Here is a 13,032-nt window from a genome sequence, read left to right on the forward strand (position 1 = left end):
TAACCCATTAAGATAAAGTAATCAATGCTTCTTTAACCCATTTCCACAGCGATGCGCAAGAGCGCCGTTAACCCGCCGAAGCCGATGCGTCCTTTGTATTGGACGCGGATCGTGACGAGCGCCCCGCCCGCGCCACGCCCCCCTCGGTGGCCAACTCCACGGACAGCACGGAGAACAGCGGCAGCTCACCGGACGAGCCTCCGGTGGCAGCAGGCGCTGGGGAGGCCACGCCCCCCGCCCCGCCCACCAAGGAGATATGGACGGAGATCGAGGAGACGCCGCTGGACAACATCGACGAGTTCACGGAGCTCTTCTCGCGCCAGGCAATCGCGCCGGTCAGCAAGCCCAAGGAGCTGAAGGTGAAGCGGGCCAAGTCGATAAAGGTGTTGGATCCGGAGAGGTCGCGCAACGTGGGCATCATCTGGCGGAGCCTGCACGTGCCGTCCAGCGAGATCGAGCACGCGATCTACCACATCGACACGTCGGTGGTGAGCCTGGAGGCGCTGCAGCACATGAGCAACATCCAGGCGACGGAGGACGAGCTGCAGCGGATCCGGGAGGCGGCCGGCGGGGACATCCCCTTGGATCACCCGGAGCAGTTCCTGCTGGACATCTCGCTCATCTCGATGGCCAGCGAGCGGATCTCGTGCATCGTCTTCCAGGCGGAGTTCGAGGAGTCGGTCACCCTGCTGGCCCGCAAGCTGGAGACGGTTGCCCAGCTCTCGCAGCAGCTGATCGAGAGCGAGGACCTGAAGCTGGTCTTCTCCATCATCCTGACCCTGGGCAACTACATGAACGGGGGCAACCGGCAGCGCGGCCAGGCCGACGGCTTCAACCTGGACATCCTGGGCAAGCTGAAGGACGTCAAGTCCAAGGAGTCGCACACCACCCTGCTGCACTTCATCGTCCGCACCTACATCGCCCAGCGGCGGAAGGAGGGAGTGCACCCGCTGGAGATCCGCCTGCCCGTCCCGGAGCCGGCGGACGTGGAGCGGGCCGCCCAGATGGACTTCGAGGAGGTGCAGCAGCAGATCCACGACCTCAACAGGAAGTTTCTGGGTGGGTGGAGCTGCAGATCTAAGGAGCTAGAGAATTAGAGGGTTTGATTGACTGATTAATCCTCTTTTGCAGGCTGCAAGCGGACCACGGCGAAGGTCCTGGCCGCATCCCGGCCGGAAATCATGGAGCCCTTTAAGTCCAAGATGGAGGAGTTCATCGAGGGGGCGGACAAGTCGATGGCCAAGCTCCACCAGTCGCTCGAGGAGTGCCGCGAGCTGTTCCTGGAGACGATGCGCTTCTACCACTTCTCCCCCAAGGCCTGCACCCTCACCCTGGCCCAGTGCACGCCGGACCAGTTCTTCGAGTACTGGACCAACTTCACCAACGACTTCAAGGACATCTGGAAGAAGGAGATCACCAGCCTCCTCAACGAGTTGTAAGCGAGTGCCAATGGTGCCTTGAGTCCTTATCCCACTAATAATTCTCTTTCCCAGGATGAAGAAGTCGAAGCAGGCCCAAATCGAGTCGCGCAGGAACGTCTCGACAAAGGTGGAGAAGTCCGGGCGGATCTCGCTGAAGGAGCGCATGCTCCTGCGGCGCAGCAAGAACTAGTTAGTTTAGTTAGCTTTAAGCCCCGCTACGATATATTTTTTACCTCTAGTTGCTTTTACTACGCTATGCAAAGCAAATTTCTCGTTACACGGATCATTCTCCGCTATCCTTAAGTTACGAAATTGTACGGACACTTTTACGCAGGCGTGGCTCTACAAATAAAACGTCCTCTCGCTATTGTGATCTTACTTTCTCTGCTGTCTATTCAATTTGAACTTGGCGCCCAGGTGGCATCATTACATGACTGTAAAATTTATCGATATCTAATTAATGTTTAAAATTGCAAATCGATTTACTCATGTAATTCCACTCCGATGTGCCATCTGTTAACTTACAGCACTCAATCTTGTGTTCATGTTAACTAACATCACTCCAACATAAAATACCTTCAATATATATTTGGCGCTTTCGGTATTTGTCAAATCGACGTATTCGGTATCACTTTTCCAAAAAAATACAAGAAACAGCTGATTGTTCAAAACAAGTCAAAGAAATTCAAAAACTCAAACTCGAATTTCGATTTTAAGAGGCAAATTCACATCTCCAATCCGCTACAATGCACCGATCGCACCCGAGTATAAGTCGCCGCAAGCACCTGATGAAGGAAATGATGGAGGACGACTACGCACTGCCCACGGAAAACCAGCAGATCGCAAAAGTGGTCAGCAGCCGGGGAAACAATCTCCACGAGGTGGAAAGCGCGAAGACCGAAGAGAACTTCCTCGGTGAGTTCGGGAAAGACATACATATAACCAAATAATCACTGTCCTTTTACACCTCCAGTTTCAATGCCCAACAAATTCCGCAAGAGCATGTGGGTGAAAAGAGGCGACTTCCTGCTGATCGAACCTATTGAGGAGGGCGACAAAGTTAAGGCCGAGATCTGCAAGATCCTCACCCCTGAACACATAAAGGAGTTCACCAAGGCCGGGATTTGGCCGGACAAATTCGCCAGGAAACCCGTGCAGGAGGAGTCATCACACCGAAACCTGGAGGATTCCGATCCCGAAGATGACCTCCCGCCCAACACAAATCGTCCTGTGCACCGGGGATCCTCAGAAGAAGAAGAAGACGAGGAAACCTCCAGCGACGAAGACTGAATTTCCTCATTAAATGTAGAAAATAAATACAAAATAATATCTAGTTAAGATTTTTTACAAACTTGTCAGGAGCTCTTCAGAAATTAAACAAAAATCGTTTGTTATAGCTACTTTAAACAGAAAAACATTTTTTTAATAAATAGAGTACAACCAAAAATACTTCCCGAGTATTATTGCCCAAAAAAAATGTTCGTTTGCGTTTTACAAAAATTGTTATTTATCGATTTTTTCATAAGTTTTCTTTAGTCTCTCGCCATCACTACATCTCAAAATGTAACAAAAAATTGTGTTCGTGGATGCTGCTGCTACGTTTAAGTTCTTGTAACTGATCTAAAAATTGTTGCAAAAGCTACACAAAAGCCTACAAGAGGAATTAATAAGCGCAGAGATCGATCCGTAAAGCGTTTACACTCCTCCATTAACTGCAATTTTTTAGGCTTCTTTTTCCAGGTGAGCCGAGTCGTCGTTCTCCTTGAGCTCGACGTCGTTGAGTTCATCGATTTTGGGGCACGCCAGCGTTTCGTGCTTCGACTCCAGGGCCAAGGTCGAGGGTCTGGTCTTCGTGAAGGGAAAATTGTTAAGATCCTCGATCTGGGGCGTGTGCACGGCTATCAGGTCCGTCTGCGTGGAGCTGCAGTCGATGATCTCGGCCTGCTTCTTAATGGCGTCCTGCGGCAGATTGCACACCATGGTCAGGCAATTGACGATGGTTCCGATCGAGCTCTGCAGCATCTGCACCTGGTCGGTGAGCATCGTGCATCGCTTGGCCAGGTCGTTGACAACAGCAGCAGAGTTCTGGTCAAGGCTGAGGTGGCCAGAGCCTCCTCCGCCTCCGTTGGAGTCCTCGCCCTGTTCCGCAACCGGCTGGACGCCCTTCGGATCCACCTCCATGGTGGACACCTTCTTCCACAGCGCATTGATGGCCTGCATCTGCAGCTGTTGGATCTTCCGCTCGTTCTCGAGCTGCGCCTTGGTCAAAAGCATGTCCTTGCCGAGTTGCCTGCGGGATTGCAAAGGAAGTTCATTAGAAACTATATTATGATGATAAATTATAAAGATATCTATCATATCTAGAACCTACTCAATGTACTCCTGCGTGCGACGTCGCTGCAACCGCTCGGCTATATCTTTGTTGGTCTTCTTGCGCGTGTGATAGCCCCTCCATATTTTCTGAATGGTCACGGCCGAGGACTCGGTCACGTGCTCGATCAGTCGGTCCTCGCAGTTCAGGCTGTTGTCCGTCTGCTGCTTCAGCTGCTCCTGCTCCTGGTGCATCTGCTGCTGCTTCTGGGCAGCCATCTTCCTGATGGCCCGCAGCTTCTCCACGTTGATCTGCTCGCCATCGTCGTCGGTGCTGAAGCCACCGGCATCCACCATGGTGACCGAAGTCTGCAGCTTATCCTGCTGCTGCTGCTGCTGCTGCATCTTGTCGCCGCCCGACTTGCTGGCCGTTCTCCGTGGACTGCACGTGGGACTCTGGTTCCTCTTTAGCTGGGGACTCCGCACCCTCGGTAAGTTTAGTTTGTTGTCTGTACAGTACAAAATCGTTAGGTAATATGATGTTCTAGAATAAAGACTGTCAACTTCAGGCCACCTTTGTTCTTGTTGACCTTGGTCTTGTGCAGCTGCGAGTTGAGAGCGGTTACCGTGACCCTCTGGGCCACCGCGGCGGGGCAGACATCCGGACTCATCAGGGTCTCCGGAACAGGGACCATTTTAGAGGCGGCAGCCAGTGGACCTCCGGATGGAGTTTGACTGATAAACGTCTGATCTGTAAACGAGCAGACGAGCAAAAGTTTACGAAATTCTACCCTAGTTCTTTTCTAGTTTCTAGTTACTCTCACCATTGTAGGGATTGGGTGTCATGTTCCTGGGCGTGGACTCCGTGGAGTTGTAGGTCTTGGTGGTCACGCTGCTGGACATGCCACTGCCGGCCAGCGAGAATCCCTCGCCGTCGTTCTTGATGTTCTCGATCAGCGAGATGCTCATCTGGAGCGAGTGGTTTGCAGATCCATTGTCGCTGGCAATGCTGTTGTTGCTGCTATTCCCGTGGTAGCTGTTCGCCATCGACTCCGGCGATCCCTGGCGACCACTCAAACGGGAGACTGTGAACAAGAAATTTTAGAGCGCACAGGAGATTAAACAACTCACGAACTTACATCTGGGCGACTGAATGCGACTCGTGGGCTTCTTGCGATGGGACGAGGGCGAGGTGCTGGCGGAGCTGTTGGCGTTGTCCATGATCTCCTCCTGCAACTGCCGCTGGTGGTGTTGCGCCTTGCTTAGGATCAATCGCAGTTTCCTGTCGTTCTCGTTCTCCAGCGCTTTTCCCACCAGCGGGCACATGGAGCTCAGGTACTTGGCCAAGCCCTGCTGCTCGCCCACGCGAAACTGGCGACCGCGTCCCTGGCTGTAAAGCCACTCGGCCTTGAGGCTCTCGATGGGATCCACCACGTAGCCATCGATGTACTTCAGGCTCATGCACCAGTTCAGCACAAAAGGCCGGTAGTCAAAGCCACTGGAGAGATATAAAATGTTGGTAAATCCTAATGAAGCCACAAGATAAAACTCACTCCAAGCTGTTGGTCATGTTCACACAGGGATTGTCCGCGATCGAAATGCTCAGCAGGCTGCTGAGATGCGACAGCGTGCAGATCTCGTTGAGGTCGTTGATGCCATTCTTGGCCAGCGTCAGTGTTTCCAGAGAGGTGGGCAAGTACTTGTCGCACGACCTCAGGTGCGTCAAGCGGTTTCCGTGCAGATAGAGCTCCTTGAGACTGCGCAAGTAGGACATGTCCGAAATGCTGCCAATGCTGTTCTCCGCCAGGTTCAGCACCTCCAGGTTGACGTTCGTGCTCAGGTGCTCGATGGTCTTGATGTTGTTCCCCTCCAGGTTGAGGACGCGCAGGTGGACGCAGTCCTTGAGACCTTCGATGGAGAGTATGCCGTTGAAGGAGAGGTTCAGTTCGCGGAGGCAGTGCAGCCGGCAGACGCCGTACATCCGCAGCAGTTGGTTCCTGGCCAAGGAGAGCTGTCAAAATGCATTTGGTTAGCAATGTTTGCTGGGTGGGATTTACGCTAGTCACCGATTCTATCTTGAGGTACGAGTCTATGTTGTCGATCTTCTGCAGTTCGTTCTCATCCAGGATGAGCTGGCGGATGCTGTGGGCATCGTCCTGCTTGGGCACCTTCTTCAGCTTCTGTTTGGAGAGATTCAGGATGTGCTTCTCCTCGCCACATTCGTCGCCTGTTTGGGACAATAAACCATCTACATTAAGTATTCAATAAAGCATAAGGCATAAAATAAAGGAACTAAGGTACCTCATAGCTGATATGTGCATAACTACTACAAATCAATAGTCTGCCTAGGGCCCTTAAAAGTGAATTATTTTGAGTTGGCAAAAACCACATTGAAGCTCTACTGTATGTACACAATGTTACAAAATTGATGACTTCATCGGTGGGCAGGACCTTAAAAGGATGGTAAGGAGGTTAAGGCGCAGGTGCGTCCTTTCCTGGCAGGACCCTTGGCCCCCGCAACCCCTCCTCAAACCAAAGTGCCCCCACTGCCCAAAAGTAGACTTCAAATTCCCATACAGTCCCCACAAAACGCTTCGTCTCAAGCAGAAACAGAAACTAATTGTACTTTACGCAGAATTCGATTCTTACCACTCATTTTTCCGATTAGCAGGCCAGGCTCCGGGTTTTATCTTATTAATCCTTTTTTTTTTTTAATGCTTCCTAGAAAAATCAATGAGACCAGCCGCCGCAAAATGAATTGTTTATTATTAAAATTTTGACTAGGGATGACACTGTACTTGAAGTTACGCACTCACGCGACCACTATCGTTTTGGCGGTAGCCTGCCAGTTTAAACTTGGATTTAGTTAAAAGAATCAAAGCCATGACATTTTTCGAATTTAGTTTTATGTATTCATTTTGACATTCGTTTTCGTGTCAAATTTAATTCAATGATTTTTGTGTAGTGCTAGCTGTAAAAAAATTTGTCTAGCGATGGCACAAATTCCAAGTTACGCAGGCGCGTTTGCTGCACAACTATCGCCTCGTTGCACCAAGCGATTAGATGATATCCCGCCTATTTAAACATACAATTTAAATAAATAAACTTAAAATGAACGATTACCAACCTACCGGCCATAACATAATATAAAAAACAAATAAATAATATAATATAATATGATAATATACAAATTTTGTTGAACAACTAACTACTTATTTTAACCAAGTAAGCGTTTTCGCGTAATTCTGATGTTTTTTTTTATCGTAATTGGCTTGTCGCTCAGTTCGGACATTAATTTTTTATGTGCAAAAAGCTTGTTTGCGCAATTTGGAGAATTTTTGCAATTTTTCGCGCAGTTCGGCTAGCCCCAACCTACCATTAACAATTGAAATCATATTTTTACAGATAATGTTTTATTCGGATTAAATTCTTCTATACTCCGCAAGAGAGAGTAAAGTAATAATGACAGAACACAAGATGCAATCCAATTAACCTTGGATTTGAGGACTAGGCCGCTCCGCTGCACGACGCTGGCTTCGACGGCCCCCCTCGGCTAACCAGGTTACAACCTGCTTGCTTGGAGGGAAAGAGGCGATCGGAGTTAAGTAACTTTATTGTGCAGAGACAAGTCCAGCGTGAATTTAAACAGGATGCGGGAACGGAAATGGATGCGGCGGAAGTGGCGACTTTCTGTTGACGATCTCGATATGCGGCGGCGACTGTGGCTGGCGAACTCAGGATTTGATCTCGATGCAGGCGTCCGGACGCGGCACCACCACCTCGCCGCTCTCCACGGCGGCGGGCTTGAGCAGGGCCAGCGTGGTGGCGCCGTCCAGGACCTCATCCTTGCGCACGTGCAGCATATCGATCTCGGTAAGAGCCACATTGGGTTCCTAGGTAAGAAACATGACTTGAGAAGGGGCTGCAGAAGCGGTACGGAAAGGGGGTTGTGTGAAACTGATCGATCACCTTCTCCATGGCGGCGTCCGAGACCTGCAGGTGGTACTTGTCCCGGCAGTAGCGCGACAGCAGGGCGATGCCCACCTCCCGGTTCTTGGCGTACTTCGTCTCCCAGGCGTCCAGCAGGCGGTTGTAGTAGCGGGCGTTCTCCACGTAGCGCAGGTAGATGTGCGTGCCGTTGGTGGGGAAGATGCGCTCCAGCGGCTGGCACCGGGCCAGCTCGTCCTCGGCAACGATCAGGCAGCGCACGTCGTCGGGCAGCAGGTTGTCCAGGATGGTGTCCACGTACTCCTCGCGGAACTCGATGCTACGGTTGGTGTACTGGTTGTGCTTGCGCACCTCCTCCGCCGTGAGGCAGGTGGTGAAGATGCGCTTGTCGTGGCACAGCGGCCCGGCCAGGTTGAGCTCCTCGAGGATCTCCGTCTGCTGGCGCTCGTTCAGCTTCGGCGGCACCTGGTACAGGGCCGTGTTCAGCACGGCCTGGATGAGCGGGCCCTTCACGTGCAGGTCCAGCGGCAGCTCCGAGTGCAGCGAGGGCGAGATGTTGATCTCCAGCAGCCACGGCACCAGGTTCTCGTCCAGCAGCACGTCGAAGCCGAAGAGCTCGAAGCAGTTGTAGCGGAAGTTCACGTTCTGGCGGTACATGCGGTTCAGGCCCGACTCGCCGCTGACGATGCCCTTGATGACCAGGTTGCGCAGCGTGGCCCACAGGCGCTTGGTGTTCACGCCGCGGTTCTCCAGGCAGGACCAGAGCGACTGCAGGGTCCACTTGTGGCCCTGGCAGGCGTTGAAGTCCTCGTTCTTCGCGTAGTTCTGCGAGAACTTGTTGATGCTGTAGTTGGTCAGGTGCATGCAGCGCTCGTCCAGGTTGCTCAGCTCCGAGCTGTACTTCACGGACGCGAACCGCGCCAGCCCGTCCTTGTACATGTAGATGCGCAGCGGGTTGATCGAGGTCAGCACCACGTACAGCCGCATGTCGAACTTGTTGTCGTTGATCAGCAGCGGCCGTTCGATGTATCTGGAATGGGAAAAGGCCTTTAGAGAGCACTTGCACGGAGGATTGCACACCTACTTCTGGACCACCAGGGGCCGGTCCTTGGGGAACTGACTCCACTTGTTCACGATGCGAATGCCCGTCCCGCGGGCACTGGCCGGCGGCTTGACAATCCACTTCGTCAGCTTCGAGGCGTTCTTGGGCCACACCTGGCGCAGGCTCTCCAGGTCGTCAGGCATGATGTAGGATCTGGCGGGGTAATCAGACCATGTTATATAATGAATGGTAATGGTGGTTTCGCTCGCTCACTTTTGCATAAAGCCAAACTCCTTCTTGCCGAATTTCTGCATATTGTTGTAGATGCTGCGCCACATGGTGTCTTTACGTCCGATTCGGAACGATCCGGGTATGTGGTTGTACTTCTGGTGCGACCGAATGGTGCGGAACCCGGGGCTCTTCATGTGCTTCTCCCACACGGCCATCCAGTCGGTGGTGTCTGTCGTGGGAATGGATTTTGTTAGAGGAAAATAAACCAAGTAATGATGCAGTTTGTTGGAGAATTGAACTACAAACTAATTGCGGTATGACACTTCTAAATCGGATACAAAGCAGAAAAGTTATGGACTTAGAAGTGCATGGTTTTGGTCACTTTTTGGCAACCCATTTTTCGGAGGTAGACTCACTCTTGATGATGCGGAAGCCGGAATTGAGTACGACCCGCTTGACTATCTTGGGCATCACGGGACTCAGTTTCCACTTGAGGACTCGGTGCAGGGCGGCCGGCATCGGCGGACCCTTGTCCGCGTGCGAGGTGAAGTTCAGGTACGGAGGGACGTGCGGGAAGAGGCTGGGCGAGAGGATGGCCTCCGGACGGAAGTAGACCGACGCCTCCGTGTCCGTGGTGGCAACCGACTCCTTCGAGGGGGTCTTCTGCGGCACCAGGCGGGTGTGCTTGCTCTGGCGCGTCTCCGTGTTGTCCTCCTCCAGGAAGAACGGCGTGCCCACGTACTCCTCTTCCGAGTCTGAGTCGTCGTAGTTGTTGATGTCGTCGATGGCTGGAGAAATATTGGAACATTAGCTTCCTCTCGGAAGGTGAAACTCTCATCAACAATTCCTCACCTGCGCAGGGATCGTCCTCGTGCCTCTTGTCGTGGTCGTGCCCGGCTCCCTTGTTCAGGGAGACGCCCACGTACGGCACGCTGTGGTCTCCGGCGGGGATCCGCTGGCTGAAGGACTGCGGCTGGCTGTTCTGCGGCGCGTGGGCGTAGAGGGAGGCGTACAGGCTCGTCTCGAGCGCGCTGGCCGCCGACTTGGTCAGCCCGTTCTGGGTGAGCAGGCGGCTCTTCTCCTCCTGCTGCTGCTGGGCACTCAGCATGCTGCTGCCGTGGAACGAGTTCACCACGATCTTGCTGGCCGGCGACGGCTTGAGCGTCTGGGTGCTCGTGCAGGACAGCGTCGAGGGGGCGACCCTGGCCTGGATGGGCGGGCTGAGGCTGGAGCGCTTGGGACCCGTGCCGTTGGCGGTCGCGCTGTTCGCCGAGTGCTTGGCGAAGGCCTCCTCCCTCGCGCGCTTCAATAGCATCTGGTTGGTTAGTGGAGTGCGGCGGAAGCGGAAGCGGGAGCACGAGACATGGAACATGACGAAGATTCGGCACGAGAAATGGAGACATGCAGGTTAGTGGATCAGGGATGTATATGCGGGTAAGTCAGTTTATGTTTGGCATTTCGCAGTGAGCATATGTGAAAAAGAATTCTATCGGATGGAGTTTTCTGAATAAGTGTCATTAATAATGTTACATGGATATTTGTAAAAGCGAAATGATATTGACCGGCAAATTGGAAACAATGTGGGTAGCTGCATTATTTAAGTAGACAAAAATACAAAATTAAAAACAAATAAGAACATATAACACGTAAATGGATTTCTCTTTATGAAAATATTAACATAATTGAATTCATTGCAAAAACTCATTTTAAATTAAAATTTGGCACGTCGTATATATAGAGGATGTTTATAAGAACTTTTCTGGTATCACTATGGTTCATATCTGACTAAAAACCACACAGAATCACAGAATGACAGAAACACTCCCATCCGCTGGCTACACAAATCTACACCGACAAGAGCGGCCCCACTCACCTGGACTTTCTTGTAGGGCTCCGACTGGAGCACGCTGTTGGCGACGACGGGCGCGACATTGCTGGCCGTCGAGACGATCTTGGGTGGGGAGTTGTTGGGCGGGGAGCCCCGGACGACGATGCGTTGCCCGGCGGCCTTGGACGCTGCGCCACCGAGAGCGGAGACCTTCTCGGGCGTCAGGCGCTTCCGCGGCGATGGCGGGGATCTTTGCTTTTGAGCGGGCGGTGGGGAGCGGGCGGAAACGGAGGCGAAGGCGGAGGCGGACGCGGTGGTGACGGAAGGTGGCCCCCCGAAGGCCGAGCCGCGGTACTGCGGGTTGCCGGGCTGGACGATCCTGCCCTGATTTCGATTCGGGGCGGCCAGCTGCGACTGCAGCTGGTGCACCGAGTTGGGCACGTGGTTGTGGTGGGCCAGCTTCTTGCACATGACCATCTTGTCCTTGTACAGCTCCACCTCCTCCAGCCAGGACTCGTGGAAGTCGAGGATCTCGATGCCCTTGCCGCTGCGCTGGTGGCCCGGCTGGTGGTGCCCCTGCTGGTGGTGGCGCCCCGCCAAGCTGTGGTTCTCCTTGGCCGCCGTGCCCGTTCGGGCCGACGTTGTCCTCTTCTCGGTCATCTGAGCCATATTGAGTTCACAGGTAATTTAGATAGCTGCAATGGGAGGAGGCCATTACATTCAGAAGTCAGGATTTACTGCTTAATACAATTGACTCTCACGAAGCTACTACGTTTTTGTTTTTGTGAAGAGTATTGACACTTATTTTGGTATTCTATTGAAACCTTAGTTACTTGATTGAGTTAAATATCTTCGGCAATTACTGTTTTTAAATTTCTTATTTTGCATTTTTAATACGCAAGCTGAAGTGCTATTAACACATTGCTGCCATTCCCCTAATTTCTTAGACTGCAATGCTTCTATTGGCTTTACTTTGATGCTCCGAGAATTCCCCGAGATTTGGGGGCACTTTTTGGGGCCCGGGACGGAAGGCGGTTTTCGAAAGTGGGTTTTCCGAACGGGTTCAAGGTGGTTGCTTCGGGCGGTGCAGGTTTACGCTATTACTTCACCACTCGGGCGGTGTTTGTGTGCGCGGCGGCGTGTCAATGGCTGGCTATTTTCAAAGACTCATGGCACGGCACCAAGATCATCCAAGGAAAATAGAAAATAGTCCAAAAAAGACGGCGAAAAGGCGAAAACCGCCAGAATGCGGGGCACACTTCGTTCATCGATTGCCAATCGATCAATAACAACGAAATGCGTGCCAAAAAAAAAGGAGCAGACGAAAATAAACAAGACTTTCGCCTTCAATGAGAGTGCGCGATTCAAAATTTGAAAAGGCGCGAAAAGTGCCAAATCGTAATTGTGATTGTTGTTGTTGTTTCCTGCAGCCGGCTTTTCCTGTCCGTGTGTGCGTGTCTGCCCTGGCTGCGTGTGTGTTTGGCTTTGCGTGGGACTCACCTTGATATTTTTTTTTACATGCGCACAACAAATTTAGTTCAATTACACAAACGAACCGAGAACTATTAGACAGGAATCGACTAGACGACTCGATCGGAAAAGTATTTCCATAAAATAATCCTTCCGCTCCGGCTTTTTGTTTAGTTATTTTTCCCAGCTGATTTGAACTTGCTCAGTGTTACCAGATCAGTTTGCCAAATCCACGATTTTCCACTGAAGGCACATATATTTGAATTTTGAATGGATTACTCAACTGCCAGCCACCAAATGGTTTTTTAAATTTGTATATCTTTCGAAACTTAATTTCACACACGAAAGCAGTAACAATTTATTTTTGTCAAGAATCTGAGAGGATATTTATATGATTTTTAATTTTTAACGCCACAAGATGGCGCTTCAATGGAATATCGATAGGCATCGGTTAATAAACAACAAAAACAACATTGGTTGGCAACTCGGGAAGGTCTGTTATCTTAACAGAAATTTTAAACGTTCCCGCCACTTTGCGATTCAAAATGATGATTCTTTCGAGGGGGCAATGTGTGACTCTGTACGATTTTTAACTGACAGGAATGGAGGCACAATTTGCATGCCTTTGTTAAAGAGGCATTTTTCCTGGCTACTGGAGCCCATGTTTAAAATAATAGTATTGAACATAATATATTTGAAGAATACTCGATATTTAAAACCCAAAAGAAAATCCTAAGAAAAAGCCGCCCTACTGGTATAAGTATTTATTAAAAACCCCCAAC

General features: G+C 51.4%; 4 protein-coding genes across 5 annotated transcripts in view; 2 read left to right on the forward strand and 2 right to left on the reverse strand.

Annotated features, from left to right (window-relative positions):
- LOC108091495 (protein cappuccino) overlaps positions 1-1,799 on the forward strand; it is a 29,850-nt gene extending 28,051 nt beyond the window's left edge. Inside the window, 4 exon segments of the mRNA XM_017190723.2 lie at positions 50-142; positions 145-1,059; positions 1,132-1,435; positions 1,494-1,799. Coding sequence (XP_017046212.2) covers positions 50-142; positions 145-1,059; positions 1,132-1,435; positions 1,494-1,611 — 1,430 coding nt within the window. The 3' untranslated portion in view covers positions 1,612-1,799.
- Positions 1,800-2,033: 234 nt separating this feature from the next.
- LOC108091499 (probable RNA-binding protein EIF1AD) lies at positions 2,034-2,754 on the forward strand. Its single transcript, XM_017190732.2, has 2 exons — positions 2,034-2,336; positions 2,395-2,754. Exons 1-2 carry the CDS (start codon positions 2,168-2,170, stop codon positions 2,709-2,711), a joined length of 486 nt encoding a protein of 161 aa, XP_017046221.1. The 5' UTR covers positions 2,034-2,167; the 3' UTR covers positions 2,712-2,754.
- Positions 2,755-2,904: 150 nt separating this feature from the next.
- On the reverse strand, positions 2,905-6,620 carry LOC108091554 (centrosomal protein of 97 kDa). 2 transcript variants are annotated; one of them, XM_043207959.1, is made up of 9 exons: positions 6,544-6,560; positions 6,381-6,452; positions 5,798-5,958; positions 5,285-5,742; positions 4,871-5,229; positions 4,556-4,816; positions 4,306-4,482; positions 3,793-4,240; positions 2,905-3,711 (listed from the first exon to the last, which is right to left on the reverse strand). In XM_043207959.1, the coding sequence occupies exons 2-9, from the start codon at positions 6,385-6,387 to the stop codon at positions 3,144-3,146; spliced, it is 2,439 nt and encodes an 812-aa protein (XP_043063894.1). In that variant the 5' UTR covers positions 6,388-6,452; positions 6,544-6,560; the 3' UTR covers positions 2,905-3,143. The 2 variants fall into 2 exon arrangements, with proteins under 2 accessions (XP_043063894.1, XP_017046313.1); XM_017190824.2 differs by having other exon boundaries at positions 6,381-6,620.
- A 706-nt stretch (positions 6,621-7,326) lies between these two features.
- LOC108091544 (tubulin polyglutamylase TTLL4) lies at positions 7,327-12,441 on the reverse strand. The gene is made up of 8 exons (XM_017190814.2): positions 12,281-12,441; positions 10,826-11,475; positions 9,805-10,267; positions 9,369-9,740; positions 8,995-9,181; positions 8,764-8,934; positions 7,701-8,709; positions 7,327-7,624 (listed from the first exon to the last, which is right to left on the reverse strand). Exons 2-8 carry the CDS (start codon positions 11,447-11,449, stop codon positions 7,466-7,468), a joined length of 2,985 nt encoding a protein of 994 aa, XP_017046303.1. The 5' UTR covers positions 11,450-11,475; positions 12,281-12,441; the 3' UTR covers positions 7,327-7,465.
- Positions 12,442-13,032: the final 591 nt, after the last annotated feature.

The sequence above is a fragment of the Drosophila ficusphila genome, unplaced genomic scaffold (genome assembly GCF_018152265.1).
Source record: "Drosophila ficusphila isolate 14025-0441.05 unplaced genomic scaffold, ASM1815226v1 contig_412, whole genome shotgun sequence".
Taxonomy (NCBI): Eukaryota; Metazoa; Arthropoda; class Insecta; order Diptera; family Drosophilidae; genus Drosophila; species Drosophila ficusphila.

Excerpts from the sequence above, each read along its gene's own strand:
- LOC108091499 (XM_017190732.2), top strand. The coding sequence starts at position 2,168 with ATGCACCGATCGCACCCGAGTATAAGTCGCCGCAAGCACCTGATGAAG. Across the intron at positions 2,337-2,394 it reads GACCGAAGAGAACTTCCTCG|TTTCAATGCCCAACAAATTC; the intron begins GTGAGTTCGGGA and ends TTACACCTCCAG.
- LOC108091544 (XM_017190814.2), bottom strand. The coding sequence starts at position 11,449 with ATGGCTCAGATGACCGAGAAGAGGACAACGTCGGCCCGAACGGGCACG. Across the intron at positions 9,741-9,804 it reads CGAGGACGATCCCTGCGCAG|CCATCGACGACATCAACAAC; the intron begins GTGAGGAATTGT and ends ATATTTCTCCAG. Across the intron at positions 7,625-7,700 it reads CGGACGCCGCCATGGAGAAG|GAACCCAATGTGGCTCTTAC; the intron begins GTGATCGATCAG and ends TTTCTTACCTAG.
- LOC108091554 (XM_017190824.2), bottom strand. Across the intron at positions 5,743-5,797 it reads CGTACCTCAAGATAGAATCG|CTCTCCTTGGCCAGGAACCA; the intron begins GTGACTAGCGTA and ends GCATTTTGACAG. Across the intron at positions 4,817-4,870 it reads TCGCATTCAGTCGCCCAGAT|TCTCCCGTTTGAGTGGTCGC; the intron begins GTAAGTTCGTGA and ends TCTTGTTCACAG.